This window comes from Syngnathus leptorhynchus, chromosome 1, assembly GCF_054491065.1.
Source record: "Syngnathus leptorhynchus isolate UIUO chromosome 1, UIUO_Slep, whole genome shotgun sequence".
Lineage (NCBI taxonomy): Eukaryota > Metazoa > Chordata > Actinopteri > Syngnathiformes > Syngnathidae > Syngnathus > Syngnathus leptorhynchus.
In genome coordinates this window covers 6,253,358-6,273,283 of record NC_141195.1, presented here as the reverse complement: position 1 = coordinate 6,273,283, position 19,926 = coordinate 6,253,358, and the positions used below count along the sequence as shown (strand labels likewise).

The following is a 19,926-nucleotide window of genomic DNA, read 5'->3' as shown; positions in this document are numbered from 1 at the left end:
GTGCCAGCTCCTGTCAGGTTCTGAATCCTATTCTCGTCGTTGGGGTCTGCTTCAGGATCAGGAAGCCATCAGCTATTTTGACCATCGCCAAACTTGTATATTCCCAAAGTCAGAAAAAGTCAACAGACTGGAACGAATTCCGACATAGCTAAGTTAATAATAGTTAACATTACTTGGGAACAGAAAAATTAGCTTGATAGCCCTCTCCCGAGCTAGCTACTTTCTCTCCTCAACTTCGTCAATTTTATTTTTTAATGAAGCCTGTACTTTCCGTTTCAGAACTTCAAAGCACTAATATTTCGAACTCTGTTTGAGTTGTAGGCGTTCGGACCTTTTTTTCATGAATATTGAAGCGTAAAACGTGAGCGGCCCCATTGTGTTTACATGTTAGCAGCAGCGCCTTGGACACGGAAATGACGCAATGATTGATGACGTCATGCCAGCGTACCCGTATCTCAACCTCGTTGACTTTGCAATTAAATCTTGAAATTAAATTTGATTTTGAAGAGTCATAACTTTCTTAATGTTTGTCACAGAAAAATGATAATTAGATTTATATAAAAACTGCCTTCAATATAATTGATAATGATGGTTTCTTATAAATTAATTTTATACGCACAAGCCATCATTCCAATGACTGTCCACCACATGGAGCTAAACTGTTTTCTTCCCTCTCATTCTTAACTTTAATAAATAATATGGCCTTTACTGTACAGTATATTTAATCTTGTGTGCGTTGATTAAAACGCCCACTACAGCACCTGAGGGAAGACGTCACCGCCGCCTGGAATGAAAACGAGAGACAGACAGACGATGGGAGATCTGCGAAGAGAGGCTGTCTAGTGCTGTCCTCGGCTAACCTGGGCGATCGTGTCAGTGGAGCTGGATCCATGCACATCTCTATCGGAAAGCAAGTTCGGCTAGCTTTGGGTGGCTTTCGTCGATTTGGCAGTGATGGAGGACGACTGTGTGTGCGAGTACGACTCGACGTGGGATACCGAGAGTGATGGAGAGGAGCCGGCCGGAGATGGTCAACCTCGTCGCTCGAGGACTCTTGTATCGGTTAGTGCGTTTCGAAAACGCCAAGTTAAAGCTTGACTTGTCATTGTAAGGCCGCAGGGTTAAATAGGGTGAATTGGCAAGACGTTGTTGTTGCTGCATTTGGTGCAAGGCAAATATTAGCTGCTATCTTGCTAGTTAGCAAGCTAGGCTAGCAGGCTACTTGTGTTCTCGAAGATATACAGACTATTCGTTTTGAGCTGGATGTGGCGACATTTGTTCGTTGTTTGTTCTACGGCGGGGGAAATAAATGATGCATAACTGTCGTATTTTTGCTGAACTAAAAAGTAGATTAAGTTGGGTGACCAGATTTGGGTTTCTGAAAAGAGGGCACCTGTTTTTTATGGGGGGGGCATTTGTGTCATATGTTTTGACACAAATGACATGCATTTATTAGCCTCAATAACACAAAACAACATATATACAATAACTAAAATGTATTTACGCTAACACTAACTAGTTTTATAGTGGTACACTAAATAAAAAAAGACCAAAGAAATACGGCCATCGGTGCAGCATTTGAAGAAGAAAAAAAGGGCTTTTCTTCAATCCTCCTCTTGTGTTGGCACCTTTTATTTGCCACAGACACGTAAGTGTCTGTCTCGCATGTCAAGCACTCAGCTTCATAAGGATCACGACCCTGGCGAAAGCACAGGAGTTTTTTTTTTATCCAACTCCCCCGCAAACGTGCATTTTCATTTCAGCATTGCTTGTAAACACTCGGTCTAGACTGGCCAGCCCACTCTACGTGGTAGCACAGTGACTACATTTGAGGAGAAGGGTCGGCGTGACTTTTTTGCTAAAAAACCTGGGATTGAGTGAAATGGAACGGAGTGGCAATTCTATTGACAATGTACTGGACATGTATTATGTTTGAGGCAGTCCAACAAAATCCCGGATGATTTTGGAATTCCCCCTGGACATTTTTTAGGGCCCAAAAGTAGAACATGTCCGGGAAAAAGAGGACCTCTGGTCACCCTAGATTAAGTGGATTCTATATTAGCATGTTTCCTGTTAATATGATACAACAACAAAACTGAAGATTTAATTGGTTCCCTAAAGAAGTAACAAGTTCAAATCTTGCTCCATCTTTGTTTTTATTTCGTTCACTATGTTTACAATTTCTTGCAGTTAGTCGGAAAAACTAACCAGAATTAGACTGTACGTAATCCGAAATGTTATTCACTGCCATGGTGGTTCACAGCGGCATCACCCGCCCAGAAACATGAGGGCAGCAAAGGACATGCAGAACTACAGAAGAGGATACCCTGTAAGTTCTCTACAGTTTCCCCTCAAATCAATCATCAGACTCTGTGTGGGACTCAAATGACGCGGTTCTGTTTCCCTGTCAGAATCTTGCAGATGACGAGTGCTCGGAGGACAAAATGAACAACTTGCAGTTCTACCTCAATAAATTCCCCTCTGCACCGGATGGTATGTTACTTCAATCAAACCACAATATTCTGGCAAAAGGATGAAGGACACTGAGATGTTATTTTCGTATCTGACATAGAGGTCTACATTGAATCCTTTCTCAAAGAGTGGAAAAATGACTACAAAAGGTTGGAGAGAGTCCACTCATACATTCAGTGGTATGTGCATTCTTCTTTTCATTGCTAGCTAGCGTGCTCGTTGCACATTTAGCATACGTGTTGGAACAACAGCATGCAACAAATTTGTCTATGTTCATAAAAAAAAAAAAAAAAATCTAAAGAGTTGACTACAAAAATTGGTCAAATGTGTGCTTTCGGCATTCTAAAACCATATTTGGAATCATGTTTTAACTCCTTACGTGTTTACAAGGGCTGTCAACTACCAAATATATGTAGAATCAATTATTCCAGCGATTGATGGAATAAAATGTTATACTCTTGTTTATTTGGTTGTTTAGTGAGAAAATAATTAAAGTGTCAAGGCGGCCTTATGCTTTACTCATCAATGTTGAGCATCCGTGTTCTTGCTTTCATCAGGCTGTTCCCTCTCCGGGAACCAGGGGTCAACTACATGGCTTCTGAACTCACCAAGAAGGAGATTGAGGTGAGTGTCTTGTAGTTAAAAGAATCCCACGCTGCTTTAGCTTTGCCTCACCCCCCCTCCCCTTTTTTCTTGCCCTCTCTTTATTCCTCCCAGGCCTTCAAGAGAAATGAGGATGCCAAAAGGAGATTTGTGGAGTCCTATGAACTCATGTTGGGCTTCTACGGCATCCGCCTGGTTAACAAAGACATTGGTGAAGTGACACGAGCAGAGAATTGGAAAGAGCGCTTCGGGAACCTTGAGCGGTAAAGCTTAACAGTTTTTGTCATGTCACAAAGCGGCCTCCTCTGAAATTTCTGGGTGGTCATTTCAATTCCAACTGTCTCATCTCGCTTAGAAACATGCACAACAACCTGCGCATCACACGCATCCTGAAGAGCTTGGGAGAGCTCGGCTTTGAGCACTATCAGGCCCCGCTGGTGCACTTCTTTCTCGAAGAGACTTTGGTCAAAAAGAACCTCAGTAGTGTTAAACGCAGCGTACTCGACTATTTCCTGTTTGCCGTTCTGGACAAACAAAAGCGCCAGGAGCTCGTGCGCTTCGCCTACCTTCACTTTGAGCCAAAGGATAAATTTGTGTGGTGTCCCAGAAAGATTCAGAAACAATTCCGGAAGGCCGAGAAACGACCCGAAGCCGTTGGAAACGGAGACGGCAAGGATGACATCTGCTCGAGGGCTAAAAGCAAAGATGGTGAAAAGGGGCTTCACCTCAAAGAGGAGGAGCCGGATAATGCCGGCAAGGCGCAGAAACAGACAGAAACAAATCGAGACAAACTCAATCAGCCCGAGATGCCACCTCACCCAAAAGAAGATCAAATGACCATCGGAAACGGGAATTCCGAGTCCAACGACAACAATTTAGGCAACGGCACTGACTCAATGAACGAAACTGATGAAATGGATCAGTCGCCCGACACCACCGGCGTCAAAAAAGAGCCCGGTGCCGACGTCGAGTTCAAAGCTACAAACAGCTCCCTGGAGGCCGGACAGGAACCGGACAATGTCATGCAAACAGACCAAGACTCAAACACGGAGAAACAACAGAAGAAGAAAAGAGAAGATAACTCGCTAATGCAGAGCAACGGTTCCACCGCGGACGCCAGCACCGGCCAGGCAGAGGGAAAGAGTGACGGTGACGCCGCCCTCAGCCAAATGAGCTCGTCTGCTTCAACGCCGCTTAAGACTGCAAAACACTCACCTTGCCTCTCATCGGGCAGGGAAGAAAAGATCCCAAGGACTGATTTTACTCAAGTGCCAGACAAAGAGGACAAAGGGCTGCACGCAAACGGGAGTGCCCGTCAAGCGAGTGATGAACTGACAACTGAGAAGAAGGTGGAGGATGTCGACATGGAGTCCAACCCTTCGAGTTTAGATCCAGATGTGGCTAACACATGAATAGTTCTTCGTACTTTAAGCCCAACTGTCCTGTGAATTTGAGTCTGATTGATCGTGAGTAAGAAAGGACCAAGATTGTTCAGTGTTGAGCGAAAGCGCTACGACCGCAGTCACTGTACATTTGGAAATTGATGTACTGTAAACTCGAGGCGGCGTTCACACTTGCCATCGCAACGGTGCTATGTCACAATACTTTTTGGAAGCTTTTTGCGATGCGATAAATATGTTCAACTTTGCAAAATGAATAGCAAAAATCACTAATCAGTTCAGTAAATCTTTTTTTTTTTGTTCTAAGGATGGAGCAAAGTACAATGAACACCAGCAAAGTGGTAGAAATATGTGAGCATCAGTGTGTCATTAATTTTTTTTTTCCCCTCCAAACTTTATACTAGACCAGCATACGGGACTGCAAGTGTGAACGCAGCTAAAGTCGAGTCGGTCCAAGTACAGAAAGCCTCACTTTTGTTAAAACCCATTGCATGAATGACATTTTCTTTTTTTTGTATGGTTTTTTTTGTTTTTTGTTTAACAGACACTTTGAAATCATTGCTGGTTGTTCACCACTTAAATGTGCAGCTTCTTTATTTCTTAGTTATAATAAATGCTTTTCCTAATATTGGACTGATTCAAATAAAATCTTATCAAATACAAAAAGATTTGCCACACTTTGGGTACCCCTACAAAATAAAAAAACCTCCCATGCTAACAGAAACAATAATTTGAACACCCTTAATATTTATTTTGGAGTGTATAAAAGCACTGCAGCATTCAGGTTTGTCAAATCTGATTTTGGCACAATAAAGCCGCAAAATACAGTGGAGCTGTACAAAAACAATCAGGCCAACCCGCTCGGCAGGCGCCATCTTGCTCCCCGTTTTGCACGTCTACCTAATGAGTTTGGCAAATTAAACAACCGACTGCGTAACAAGTCAATTAAAGCATACATATGAAAAGAATGAAGTTATGAAAGTAAAATGAATCATCACAACATTAAAATGACTTTACTTCGTTCATTCCATTTCTTGATAGACTATATAACTAAGTCCTGAGTTCAATGCTTTTTCCAGCTGTTTTATTGTCATATCATTCTACAGGATGTTTTTGCACTGAAGTTGGAAGTGTTGTGTTTCCCGTTGCAGGCTGTTTTTGTGTTGACGCTGAACTCAACAATTTCTTCGAGTGATTGTCACCAATGTTATCCTTTGGTAATATTGTTTGCATTCGCTCTTGTGGGAATTGGACAACAGAAAACCTTGCCAAAAATGTGATAGACTGCTTGATTGTATCAAAAAATATATGTTTGCCTTTGCGTCAGAATTGGTCAATCTTAGCTCAAATCTGTATTTTGATTCTTGGTATTTTGGAATCTGTTTGCCAGGGTGCTTGTATTTTTGCCCCTCAACTCTTGCACTTAATTGTGAATAGAATTGATTTAAAACATGAACAAAATACAACTTGAGTTCTTTTTATGTAACTTTTCCTCCAACTGAAAAACTGTTTAAGAGCTGAATAAAGATATTTTCTGACACATTGATACAATTGCTATTTCTTTGTGCCTAATGTGGATGCCCTGTTTTGCTCATACTTGAAAGCCATTTAATATTAAGCTCACAATTTGGATGTCCACCCCATGCATCTATTGGTTGCTTTCAAATAAATATTTTCCCATGATGCTCACTGGCAATTTACATTTCTACACCGCCACAAGAAATTTGAATATTCAACGATCCAATGCTCTAGCCCCGCCCACTCGAACTCTCCTTTCTCCATCCTCCTCGTCAAGTGTCAAGTCTTCTTTTCTTCCTCACTCCCCTCACCCGCAGCAACTCAAGTCAGACTGAGCTCAGCCCCTTCCTACTTGTCTGGAGGTTCGGGTTGATCTGAAAACCAAGAGGACCTTATTCGGGAGCTGCGCTCCTTCAGGTGAACGAAGGCTCAGTCGGACTCTCGGGGAGGGGAGCGAGCGAGCCAAGACCAGCGACTGGATTTGAACTTTTTTTTTTTGTACGCCTGAAACACTTGGGAGAGTGAGCCGTGAGTCATGACGACATTCTCGGCTCTGTGGGTGCTCTTACTGTGCCAGCTTTTGACGTCCTCCTCAGGCCAGGTAAGGCTTTCATCAGTCACCTTGTCCGTGTTTATCCCCCTCGGAGCTGCAAAATCTGACATTCAAAATTGGTTCTGCATTTGACTATTATGACCTAAATATTTATATAGGTGACAACCAAATACTTACGCGTACAAGCATTGTTCATTTATAGCAAGAAAGGGATTCATTTGGTGATGGTGAGAGCAGTTGAAATAAAGGTGCACCTTTGGTGCTGATTTCTGGCCAAAAGGAAAGGAGCAAGTTCATTTACTAAGAGACATGAAGTATTTGCTTTTGTGAACTACACAAAATGTAAGGGTCATCCCCTGGTCAAATGCATAATATTAATAAGTATCCATTGATTAAATGAATGTGGTGTGCTGTTCCTGGTTCCCTTTTTCTTCAACCTGTGGAATGTACAGGTTGAGGGGAGTTCACACAATACCACCTTTGTTCACTCAGCGCAACATGCAACCCCGGTGGACCAATCCAGTCTGAATCTGAGATTTGATGTGTTTTTTTTTCATTTGGATTTTCATGTCTGCATGCTTTAGTGACAATAGTCTTGTTTCCCATGCACTATCGAGTCTCAAGTCACATTAGCTTCCCATCATTGAAAATGAATTCTGGAGCATGCTGACAGGTTGTTGACTTTGTATTGCAGAGGCCTGGCCCTCGAGGATCTCCTGGGGCAGCAGGGCCGCCTGGGCCCCCTGGACGGGACGGCATTGATGTGAGTTGACCTTTGTATACAATGTGTGTGTTAAAATACCTCATATAGGTTTAGCCTACCCAACACGCTATTTTAATTTAATTTCCAGTAATTAAACTAGGGCTGTTCAATAGCTCTTTTTTGTTGTTGTTGTTGTTGTTTGACCTATACCATTACTCAATTATTAAAAACTCACAAGAAACGATACTAAGTATTGATACATTGGTATTTTTAATACATACAATTCCCAACTAAACGAGATCATTTGAAAGAAAGACATATATCCTAATATAGCAGTTTTTCTTAAAACTCACATAAAATGAATGGTTATTTTCTGTCTTCTAATTTCTGCTTTCAGTCTCCTAAAAGTAAAATGATAAGAGTATTCGCCTCCGTCCCAAGTACTGATACCTTGAAATAAGGCTGGTATCGGCACCAGTACTCGCCCATAAATCAAACAAAACATTTTTATCAGTTTCCTGACAGGCTCTTCAAATATATATAAAAATATCTACTTTATATAATGTGCGTTTTAAAGTATACATCCCACGTAAGCATGATACCTCCCAGTCCTGTTTTGCACTTTTTCAAGACGCGCTTTAAACTTTTTGTCACTGCGGCCCCGCCCACAGCCCCGCCCACAATTATTTCATGCCAATAATGGCAGGCGGTGTGCATCGATTTACTTTATGGACAACTTCTGTCAAAGTTGTATTGAAGTTGCCATTTTCAGTTGCCACCTAACCGTAAAATTCTCGGTAACCTGAAGTTGTCCACAGTGCTGCACACTACACACATTGATTATTGGCGCAAAGCCAAAGATGTCTGTGAATGTGCCCTTGTGGGGCAATGTTGGACTACTTTATTTGTAGATATTTTGGTTCCAGCAGTCGGGTGAAGGCACACAGAGGGTCTATTCATACATTCCCCAGCTGTGTGCGAGCATCCAGAGTTTCAAGTCACACCTCCTCCACTGCACCTTCAACCCCGTCCAACAAAATCAGCGGAGGGGTTTGATCACGTGATCATAGCTCTGTTTGTTCTTCCCCTAAAGCATGTAGAAATTTAACATCATGCATTCTGTTCAAAAACTTTTTTTTATAAATATAAAATAATGCATAATTTTTATTTATTTATTTTATTTGTCTCCTAATTACAGGGCAAACCCGGACCTCCCGGCATGGCAGGCAAAGCTGTGAGTATTTGTTATCAAATGTGTATTTTACATGTAACGTGTAGTTCTTGGTTCTTCTCTTGTCTGTTTGACTCTCCAGAACAAATTGTAATAAATAAGTAAATAAATAAATAAATAAATAAATAAATAAAAATGTATGATTTCAGATTTGATTTTTTTTGCTGTATTATTTAAGCCTTTATGGAAACAGTATATCTAAATCTTTGATTTTACATCACCCTCATTTCGTAAAACAGACAAATATTTTTGTCGACTGTTTTTTCAATTTTTTGTTGTAGGGCCCCAACGGAAAAGCAGGAATACCAGGAGTGGCAGGAAAACAAGGATTGCCGGGACTTCCGGGGGTGGACGTAAGTGCCGCCGCATGCATATGTTGTCCTCTTGGAATGCTGCCAACATTTAACAGAATCACTTCTTATTTACTTCTCAAGAATACATAATATCCCAAGAGAGCATGCAAAGTGATGAAATCCATCTTTTCTTCAGGGTCTGACCGGTCCTGATGGTCCCGCAGGGAAGGAAGGACCTACAGGGGAGGCAGTAAGTCTGGCTTGTTGATAAATTGCAAAGATGAATTCAGATCAGTTATGGTCCAAATAGTATTGAGTAGGTAGGTTTTATCAGAATAGAGGTCTGTTTCCTGCCCGCATGCCCTCTGCCATCCTCGATTTATCAAGCAGGCTCAGCCTCGTGGTCTGAACACTTTTAATGAGGGATCAGAAACAGCTTTATTTCTCTAATCCGGCCCGGAATGTTAACCCCTCCCATCATTCTAAGAGACTGAGGGTGAGGAACCCATCAGTGCTCTGTGTTTCATAATTATAACTTGCACAATATGAATGTTCAAAAGAACAATCCAAGTTAGGGAAAATGCTCCAAGTCTGCTTTCAAACACTTATTTAGCAAACCACGAGAGCATGTTGGTCGCGTAGGCAAATTTACATCACAACAAAGCAAACAAGGGCAACTGAAGTCACATTGCATTCGTTTGTGAAGAATGCAGCCAATAAGCAAAGTGTAACATCCCTGTGATTATTTGGACATTTGCCTTCACAAATACAGCTGGGAGAAGATTAAATGAAGAGTTCGTTTGTTTTCCTCCACTGATGTGGGGTAATCCTGTTTCATATTATTTTAAGACGCTAGCATCATTTTACTCTTACTATTTGGTCACAATTTCAAGTGGCTGATCACACTTGGTGTGTCTCTCCACAGGGAGACCCCGGACCCCCTGGGCCACCCGGACCTGCTGTAAGTAGCCCGACAGAACATCGAACAGAACCTCAGTCAGCACGCCCTGGCTGACACAATTTGAAGCAGAACTTGCGCCGGTAATACTTCTTGTATTTTCCGTAGGGCAGAGGGAGATCGGGAGCTCCAGTGAGTATAAAAGCATTTTAATACTCTCGTCAGGTCTCGGAATTTTATTTGTTTGAATCCTGGAAGAATGTACTCACTGCTTGTCCTCTATTGAAAGATGACACATTTGATGTGTTTTGGTTTTAGGGTTTACCCGGGACCAATGGGTTGCCCGGTGGAGTCGGACCTCAGGGTCCTGTGGTGAGTGTCTATCAGATATGACTAATTTGATACGAGGTGATCTTCCGCCACGCCACGGATGTAACAAATCAATTTAAACTGCTTTAAATATACAATGATTTAAAAAAAAATAATGAAAATGATGGATTTGCAATGCCTTGTTAACCGTTTTCAGAAGATCACAATGGTGATGTGTTGTAAAAGAAAAAAAACGTACCTTTAGTGACGACACAAAGTGAACATCCAAGGTGACTGTAATTTCCTTTGTCTCACCAGGGTGCTGAGGGTCTTCCAGGCCTTTCAGGACCTACTGGTCCTGACGGGCCACCTGTAAGTGCAACTTTCATCCTATGTGAGAAAACATTGCGGGGCTATTAAAATAATTTGCATACTTTTCCACTTTTTGGGAGTTTGTCAGTCAATGATTGATTGGTCAAGCACATGCATGAACATTTTTTTTTTTCTTAGGGTCTTCCTGGTACTCTCCAAGATCTCACTGGTGACCTTCTGGTAAGTAATCAATGATGCACCTGAATGAGTTGCCTCAAGAATGGAAAACTGAGTGGGTTGTTTTTGTTTTTTGTGAACAGTGTCCTGCCATCTGCCCCCCTGGTCCTCCTGGTCCTCCAGGGATGCCAGGATTTAAGGTGACTATTTATATTGAGAAGAATTGCAACACGGCATTGAATATTGGGACTCTTCTTATAGGGTCACACGGGCCATAAAGGAGATAAGGGAGAAGTTGGGAAAGATGGAGAGAAGGTGAGTCCATGACATACGGCACACAAATGGTGCCGCTCTGTTGGTTTACTCATTGTCTCGTTTGTCTTCAGGGTGACGCTGGTCCTACGGGTCCCCCAGGTTTTCCAGGAACGGTCGGCCTACAGGTAAGGTCATTTCAGAGGATTCTTGATGGCGACTGTCTCGTAATGCTGCGTGGATATTTTTCAGGGCCCACGTGGTCTGAGAGGTTTGCCGGGTCCTATGGGACCTGTGGGAGACAGAGTAAGAAACAGCGCCGAATCAGCTTCGTCCGTGTTCTCTTTGGCCTCATGCTCTCGTTTGTGCGTAGGGTCTGCCGGGGTTCAGAGGCAAACCTGGTATCGCCGGCCTCATCGGAAAGACAGTGAGTCTCTCTTTAGCTCTGAAACACTTTGGAAAATTTGAAATGTTTAGCTAATAATCTACAGCCACAAGTCAACATCGGTCCCATCAATAAAGAGCTGCTTGTGTTTCATCTGATTCTTCCAGGGCGATACTGGAGAAAGGGGTCCTCAGGGTTTCAGAGGTCCCAAAGGAGAAATTGTAAGCCCAAAATTTGGTGTGGAGGCTTTTGTAAACATCACATAGTAAACCCGCACGTGCTTCGAACAGGGTAAAATTGGTCCGAAAGGAGCCGTTGGTGGTGCCGGGCCCAAAGGAGAGCCTGTAAGTGAGCGCCTGATGAAAATGCTTTCTTGCGTGCTCAATAAAAGAAGAGCAAGGAAATGTCTGATTTAATCACAGGGAATTCCTGGCAGAGATGGCAAAGATGGCACACCGGGCATGGATGGCGAGAAGGTACAGTTTGGGCCTCTTGTGATCTTAGCGAACCACTGTCCGATTGAAACTGAGCTTACAGTCACAGTTTGTGTTTGGCTAGGGCGATGCCGGGCGACACGGGGTGGTTGGAGAAAAAGGACCAAATGGACTTCCTGTAAGTCACACATTTGGGTGTGCGTGTCCTCCGTCCAATAATTGACAAGAAAACAAGTTCGCTGGGAATATATTTTCCTCCACAGGGTCTACAAGGAAAGGCTGGTAGCAAAGGATCCAAAGGAGAAGTTGTAAGTTTTAAAACAAATGCAAGCTTACAAGAGCTGAGCATGAGCAAGAACCATGCAAAAAAACATTTCCTCTGTCACCAGGGTGACCCAGGAAAGGCCGGGGAGACGGGACCCTCTGGAGAGCCAGGTATTCCTGTATGTATCTGGTGGGCGGCCGGGCAGTTACTGTGTCTCTCCGACGTGTTGCTAATTTCAAGTTTGGACAAGCCAGCGTCCGGTTTCTCAAGCCGTTCATGTCCTCCCACAGGGTGACATCGGCGTACCGGGAGAAAGAGGCATAGGAGGACCCAGAGGAGTGGCTGTGAGTTTGTGCTAATACGTCCACTCGCGCAACATCCAAACTCACTAAGACTACGCAGCATTGTCAAATTTTGTAAATGCAAGTTAGTGAGCTGCCCTGCTACAGGTTGAAAAGTATGCGACGGTGGAGTCTGTACAAATAGATGGCCAGGCACTGTAGGAGGTATTCACACCAGTGGATCCTTGGACAAACAAGTCTTTGTGCTTGCATCAGATCCCGGGGCCACGGGAGAGGGAAAAAAAATAAATGATACCAACGACATCCATAGCGCATTTTGTCCTATTAACCATTTTGATTCCAACATTAGCTTTAGTTAGTAAGCTGTATGTTTTCCCACAGGGAGGCATTGGACCTGCAGGCAACCAAGGACCTCAGGGAGTGAAAGGTTTCCAGGTCATTGCAAACCCTATGTCAGTTTTTTGTTACTATAGCTAAAATTAACATTAGCAGTCATTTTACAGAATTTCATGTCCCGCAGGGCATCACAGGAACTTTGGGGGATCCAGGTCTTCCAGGTCCAACAGGAATCCGAGGAGGCTTTGGTGAAAGAGTGAGTCCTTCGTACACCCTCGGTCTACATCAGAAGCAATATAGATCTCAATAAGTGTCTTTGCAATATATCAGGGATGTCGATACCCAGGCCATCCCCACCTTAGTGGATGCGGAATAAAGTAGAAGTGTTGCCCAGATGGAGTTCAAACACTAAGTCATCCCCTGCCAAGAATCACAGAACAAAGATAGTCTTTATATCGCTTCCACTTCCCCACAACCTGCCCACCTCACTGCCGCAGCAATAACTACCCACCCCGCCCCCGCCCTACCTTCTTGCACAAATGTCTCAACATTGCTCTCATTTATGTTCTGCCCCCCCACTACTCCCCCACCCAATCTCACAGGGGCCGGTAGGAGCTTCGGGAGCCAAGGGAGACATGGTACATATTTCTGTCAAAGTTCAAGCTTTGTGTTGATCTACTGTGTTGTTAGGACAAACATATGTGATGTTGTGTTGTAATCGTAGGGAGTAGCAGGAAGCGACGGTTTGCCTGGAGAAAACGGAGAACCGGTAAGTATCCTCGTCAAATGTTTGCCATCATTATTAGAAAGGTGCTCATTGCTGGTTTCTCTTTTATTTCCAGGGCCATTTTGGACCAGCTGGACAAAAAGGACAGGTGGGCAACATTTGCTTGTATGTCGATAATATGTCCAACCAACCGTCATACCCCAATAGATCTGATGACATGACAGTACGTGTCTTATTTTCCCGGTCTGACCTTATTGTCATGTATGCAGCCAGTGCCTCACATTCCAGGTTTAATGGGATTAATTAGAGACAGTCATGGTTTCTTCAGCATCGTTGACTGCCTCAGTGGCACAAGAAAGACATGAGTAGCATGAAGGTGCAGAACAATTTGTGTAATTACAAGCAAAGCTTTGATGAGTTTCATGCCCCTACATTCTTTGAATTTTTTTTTTTCTTTGTTAAAAAAAGTGGCGTGAGCTATTTTCAGATATTTTTAGATCCTGCATACATTAGCACTAGATGTGAAAAAAGTTGTTTTATGTATTATTCTTAAATAGGCAGGGAAACGAGGAGAACTGGGACCTAAAGGTGTCTTTGGGCCACAAGGAGAACTTGGGGCAAGAGGGCCCCCGGGAAAACCAGGACTAATGGGCTTCCAGGGAGAACAAGGTCTTCCTGGGATCGCTGGAAAGACAGGTGTACCTGTAAGTGCTTGATTTTGAAGCTCACCAAACTAAATGTTTCACTTAGTCTCTAAATGCATCTTGCTTTTGTGTTTTAGGGTAAACTTGCGAGTGAACAACACATCAGAGAGTTGTGCGGCTCGATGATCGATGGTGAAGATCTACTCTCGCATTTTTTCCAGTGTTGAAAGAAATGTAAGATGGGAATTGACCTCTGATGGCTTACCACACCCCGCAGATCAGATTGCACAACTGGCCGCCAATCTTCGCAGACCTCTGGCACCAGGGATGGTCGGCCGGCCGGGACCAGCCGGACCTTCGGGACAGCCGGGATCAGCCGGCTCCGTCGGTCATCCGGGTTCCCGTGGACCTCCAGGATACAGAGGCCTGCCAGGAGAACTTGGAGATCCTGGCACCAGAGGTATGGCGGCTTAAAAATTATATAGCATCTGTTTGCTGAACAAGAGAAGCAATCAAATACAAAATGACAACGCTCACAAAAGACACAGCAAGCGGCAAAGTGCAAGGTTGGCCATATTTGGCGCTGGTTGCTAAGCGACCGTCCAGCAAATAGTTTGAATGTTTTTTTTTTTTGCTGTTACAGTAGAAAGCCCTGGCTTTGCTTAGAATGAAGAGGAAGAGGAGAAGATAAACAACAGTTAAAGAAAGGGAATGGTATCATCTGATTGTAAAAGCACAGCAGGATCTGGGGGAGCTTAGAGTCATCTGGGAGCTACAATCTTATAAAGACTAGTATTAAAATGTGCACTTGACGATGAGCACTTTCAGAGCCTGTTGGAGAGAGTCGGCTGGATCGAAATTTGCTTTCTGACTCCCCTAGATGGCACTCTCTTTTCAACATTGGACTGAAAGTACATTCACTTGCCATTTCTTAAACCCCTCTCTGTAAACCAACAGCACCATCTGGAGGAGCAAAAAAAAAAAAACCTGCAACTGGTTCATGAAACAGTTTCGAAGCTTCATTTTCACATCAATACAAAATTACTTTCTGCTGTCACTCTATCACCATTGGATCTGCAGAAATGTTCTAACAGCATGCGATACCCAAATTTAAAATTTTTCATTTTGGGCACTACGAAGTACATACACAAGAATTTGGGTTACTACATTGTGTTAGTGGAGTGTGAATCAACCTGAGCATTGAAATAACGAAATAATGGTCCTCCTGTAAACGATCAACAAGAACAATCTATTATGACAACAGGTGACGTTGGTGAGCAGGGTGATAAGGGACCCATTGGCAAAGGAATCGAGGGCCCCGTTGGAGACCAAGGAGACCAAGGTACAGTATGTGGCCTGACATTATTTGAGCCCTGGTACCTCATGGCAGCAGTGGAAAGGAAAATTACTAGTTGGTGGCACATGTTCATATTCAGCTGAGGTTGGGTCACAACCAAATACAACAAGACTTGTCTTTGTCAAAATAACTGTATATTTCTCACAGGTCTTCCCGGAGTCCCGGGAATTGTTAAAGATGGCCGTGATGGCTCTCCTGGAGATCCAGGTGAGCCTGGAGAACATGGCAGGGTAGGTAGGACTGGGCACCAAGGACCTCCTGGAATCTGTGACACCTCAGCCTGTCAGGGAGCGTCAATTGCGGAGAAATCATCTAGCCGTAAAAACTATTAAACCTCGCTTCCTGCCACCTGTTGCCATCCCAACCAACAACAAAAAAGGTGGGGAGAAAAAAAGGGAGGAAAGGATGGAATTAATGACGAGGGTGGTCACAAAAATCTCCTCTTTATTTGAATACACATATCACAAGTTGGAAGGAAAACATCGACAAGTGTGACATTTTCAAAGGAACAGATGAACGTCCGACATGTAACAACAAGAACAGCAAACAAGAGGCCCCCCCCCCCCCACAGAAATCCGGCTATCATCCAGAAGATGGATGAATGGACAAACGTGCTAGAGAACATCAGCACTCGCTCCAAATATTTTCATTTAAGACTTTCAGATTTTGAACAAAAAAAATAATGAGTGCTTTGTTAATAAAACCCTTGTACATGTTGTCCTTGCCCCCACTTCTATGGTCAACTCTGACAATAGAGTTGTCAGCATACAAGCATTTTGTGTTCAATATGCAAATAAGAGCATCGGGCCCCTGGAAAGAGGAAGTTATGTACAACAAATAGAGAAATCCCTCCCCCTCCCACACACACACACACACACACAGCTTTTACATTTTTTATTCGTATTATTAATTTTGTTTCGTAACATTTGATGTTGAATCTTTAGAATCAAATGCCAAATGAAACTTGTGGATGACAAAATCAGACTTTGTAAAATAAATTCAGAAACCTTAGGTGCAGTTCTTTTCCCTTTTTTTTGACGTTGGATTCGACAATGACCACATCCACTATGTACTGGCAGTGCTGTAACTTTTACATAAACAATTAAACGCTATTTATTATTTGTGGGTGACTGTTGTATGTACGCTTGATAGATGATACAGCGACATGTTGTAAGAAAGAACAAATAAAGCCACTTTTCAGTAAATCCTTACTCTTCTCTACATATGGAGTGGAAGCTGTACACAGATTAATGTATGACTGAAATCAACAAGTGGGAACAATGTGTCAAAATTCACAGTCAACTGAACAACAGTGAAGATATCCGCAGATATGCAACAATGATCAACTTATTGAACAAATGTCCCATTTGACGACAAGATGAAGTATTTAAAGGTCACTGACCTATTCCAAGTGGAACACTCACTGTCTCACTCTGGTACTGACTTTCGGGCCAGTTTGATTTCTGCCAAGTAAACTTATAAAAATCCTGAAAAGGGTGTCAGATAACAACAGGTAGTTCAAAAAATAAATCAATAAAAAAATAATTCTGTCATGTTGAACTCGATTGCAGTTGTCAGGGTTTGGTTCTAAAACCAGATTTGTGGACAAAGAATACATTTGGAGCTTGGCGGCTTCTGGGAACAACTGAGGTGCCCTATGGCAAGACAATGAAATCGAACTTGCCTGCCTCCTTGACAACGCTGCCTCCTAAAAAAAAAACTTCCCCACAATCCCCAGACAACTATCTGTTTACATTTGCTGGAGGCATCACTCACATTTTCAATGTTGCCATACGTTGCCCTGACGTATTTGAGAAAGGCGCAGGTGTGCTTCAGTGTGGAGATGGTGTCCGTGTCTGTTACACAGAAAGGCACCAAAAGGTTCAACTCGTCACACAATGAACGAATCTTCTTCCTGCGAGAAAGCAGAGACTGCGTAACGCAAAGTGTAAGTATCTGTACTTGAGCACATTTGTGTCACCTCGAGAAATAATTTGTTTTTCTAACTCATTTAACACATTCACTGCCATTCACATCTATAGACGTCAAAGCTCTCGTTTAACTGGACTGGCACTGAATGAGTAACTCCATCACGAACTAAGATGGGAAGCACACACAATCTATCATTGCAAAGAAAATGCTTGGAGAATCTCATGAGTAGCACCAACCGGCGCTCCCTCTCCCTGCAGTTGTGTCTCTCCTTTGTGTGTGATGTCCTCTCGGTGCTACTCTTTTGCGCTTGAGACTGGTGGCCAACTGTCTGGTAGCCAGCACGTTTCTTGTTCTCTGTAATATACACCAGGGGTCAAAGTTAAAGTAATATTACTTTGTTTTTTCATTGCACTTTTGTGGTTAATATATTTACATTGTCTGTTTAACAACCACAACAATATATTGGGTACAACAATTCAAGGCAGGAAAATATGGTCTTCAAATGAAATTGGATTTTATTTTCATATGGTTTTGTTTTAAATCACACTCCCACCCTATATGTTTGAATAAATAACACATCACAAAAAAATTGCTTCAAAAGTTTAATAGTATGTCACAAAATAATATAGGGCTGCAACTGATTATTTGAACACTCAATCTCTATTATTTTGTCAATTAAACTATCCCTTTATTTAAAAAAAAACAGGAAATTCCTTTATGTTTTCTGTGCTAACAATGTGAAACAATTATAATTCAAATACTGTTTAGATTTGTAACATGTTGATCACTGTTTTTCAAAGTAAGAGATAATGTTTTATTTTGATTCAACACAAATATAATCAGCCTTCCATAGAGGATGACAGTAGTTAAAGCATACTGACCGTTGAACAAGAGGACATTCAAAGGGTTTGGAAAATTTTAAACAAAAACAAAATGTAACGACGATTAATCCAAAATAACTATCCATTCATTTGGTAATTGGTTAGTCACCGATTAATAAATGAATCGTTGCACCTCTAAAACAATACTTTAATAAACCCTAGTAGAAATGTAGTGGGAACAAACAACAGACAGATCACCTGGGATTTGAATGGGATTTGTCCTATTGGAGTCCATCCAGTAATGCGTAAAAGCATCTTCTTCGGAATTCTGCCCCTCAAAAGACCACTGGTCTGTACTCACCAAACTGAAACACACCACAAGCAGGATGAAAAGGGCTCTTTTGTAGCAAGGCTTTGGTGACTGGCTTTACTTGGTAAATTATTTAAAGATATCAATTTATATTATATTTGCATTATTTCTATTATATACGTATTCGAGGTTATGTTTACATTATTGAATAGGGTGTCAGACCATTTTTCCAGAGTCGATGATGGACACAGTTGCCTCTGAGATTTTTTGTCCCCACTTGCAGAAAATATGGTGTCGTTTTTGTGTTCCAGCTGCAATTTGGGCTGGCCAAAGTTTGAGGTGGCATGGCTATCCATGGAATAAGTATTGTTAGGCACCTCTGGATAGTTTTGGAGGAGGTTCCGCTCGTGGCCTTGGTCCGCCATAATCCAATCAAACTGCTGCATTTCAAATGGCTCCATCTGAATCCAAATCACAAGATGGTGGAGATTTAGAGATGTATTTTGAGCAACAGACAAAAAAAGTCAAGTCATTTAATGTAATTTTAATTCACATGTCAACAGTTTGATTATCTGCTCACTCGCTGTCAAATTTATGCATCCACATTAATCTTAAAAGGGACACAATGTTTCTCATTTACTCGTGGAAACGAGATTACTTTTTAAGTCAACAGTTTACCTCATGATTATAATTTAGGGACGCCTGTCATGAACCTGTATCTTTTTAGCTTCATTTTATATTACAGCAACTGGCCAGCAACTTCATATTAGGCCGCCAGTTACCGTACAACACTAACCAACTACCTCACATCAAGATTCGAGACAAATTTAGAAACCATTAACAAGTCATCAATATCGTGACTTAAGTCATTACTTACTTCTCCAGTGTTAATGGACATCGACAACCTTTTCAATTTTTTAAACTTCGTAGCGATGCAGCTTTGAATCGTTTTAATTTGGAACGCATTCACTCACGTCGTATCTGCGGTTGCAAACAACCCTAGTGCACCATGTGCTCTTATAACCTGTAGAAATAATAGTAACAAATAAAACATTTTAAACCAATCAATAAAATAGTCCAATACAAACCAGTGTGTAATTTAAAAAAAAAAACTTAAATCTAAATCACACTTGCAGAGATTGGTTTAATTGCATTCATGGTCTACAAATGAAAATAATTCCATTTCATTTCGACGCTCACGTCATTATGTGCTGGAATGCTGTCGCCCCCTTGTGGTAAATCGTACTAAGTGCATATGGTTGACTCACTGAAACGTTAGTGTTAAAAAGCATCCCGTTATCTTCACTTGTAGTTCTCTTCATTAAAAAGTAGACTCAGTCTTATTCTATCCGTACAATGCCCAATTCCAAAGTAGTTGGGACATTGTGTAAAACATAAAAGCAGAATACAATGATTTATAAATCATTTTCTACCGATATGTATCTGAAAATACTACAAGGACAAGTTCAAATCCATTATCTGAACTGCTTATCCTCACGAGGGTCACGGTCGTATGTATTTATGTATGTGTTTATTTATTATTCACTTACTTATTGATGTACTTAATAATCATTCACTTATTTTGAATTTGATGCTTGCACAACGTCCCCAAAAAGCTGGGTCAGAATTACGACTGTGTTACATCACCTGCCTTTTAACAGCACTCAATGACCATTTGGGAACTGAGAGAAA

At 42.0% G+C, this 19,926-nt stretch overlaps 3 protein-coding genes across 4 annotated transcripts; 2 read left to right on the top strand and 1 right to left on the bottom strand.

Annotated features, from left to right (window-relative positions):
* Positions 1–653: 653 nt before the first annotated feature.
* ogfr (opioid growth factor receptor) lies at positions 654–6,009 on the top strand. The gene is made up of 7 exons (XM_085924556.1): positions 654–1,062; positions 2,264–2,329; positions 2,412–2,493; positions 2,573–2,651; positions 3,030–3,096; positions 3,190–3,338; positions 3,431–6,009. The coding sequence occupies exons 1-7, from the start codon at positions 955–957 to the stop codon at positions 4,485–4,487; spliced, it is 1,608 nt and encodes a 535-aa protein (XP_085780682.1). The 5' UTR covers positions 654–954; the 3' UTR covers positions 4,488–6,009.
* A 315-nt stretch (positions 6,010–6,324) lies between these two features.
* On the top strand, positions 6,325–16,355 carry col9a3 (collagen, type IX, alpha 3). The gene is made up of 32 exons (XM_085924543.1): positions 6,325–6,594; positions 7,241–7,309; positions 8,448–8,483; positions 8,762–8,833; positions 8,970–9,023; positions 9,699–9,734; positions 9,840–9,863; positions 9,990–10,043; positions 10,299–10,352; positions 10,491–10,532; positions 10,613–10,669; positions 10,731–10,784; positions 10,856–10,909; positions 10,974–11,027; positions 11,095–11,148; positions 11,274–11,327; positions 11,397–11,450; positions 11,529–11,582; positions 11,665–11,718; positions 11,804–11,848; positions 11,930–11,983; positions 12,096–12,149; positions 12,489–12,542; positions 12,628–12,699; positions 13,046–13,081; positions 13,168–13,212; positions 13,286–13,318; positions 13,728–13,874; positions 13,952–14,006; positions 14,092–14,274; positions 15,079–15,156; positions 15,319–16,355. The coding sequence occupies exons 1-32, from the start codon at positions 6,529–6,531 to the stop codon at positions 15,501–15,503; spliced, it is 2,037 nt and encodes a 678-aa protein (XP_085780669.1). The 5' UTR covers positions 6,325–6,528; the 3' UTR covers positions 15,504–16,355.
* Positions 15,741–19,275, bottom strand: LOC147061595 (uncharacterized). Of its 2 annotated transcripts, XM_085924589.1 has the most exons (6): positions 19,112–19,275; positions 18,457–18,695; positions 18,183–18,289; positions 17,340–17,457; positions 16,948–17,086; positions 15,741–16,658 (listed from the first exon to the last, which is right to left on the bottom strand). In XM_085924589.1, exons 1-6 carry the CDS (start codon positions 19,130–19,132, stop codon positions 16,566–16,568), a joined length of 717 nt encoding a protein of 238 aa, XP_085780715.1. In that variant the 5' UTR covers positions 19,133–19,275; the 3' UTR covers positions 15,741–16,565. The 2 variants fall into 2 exon arrangements, with proteins under 2 accessions (XP_085780715.1, XP_085780707.1); XM_085924581.1 differs by having other exon boundaries at positions 15,741–17,086.
* Between the last annotated feature and the right edge of the window lie 651 nt (positions 19,276–19,926).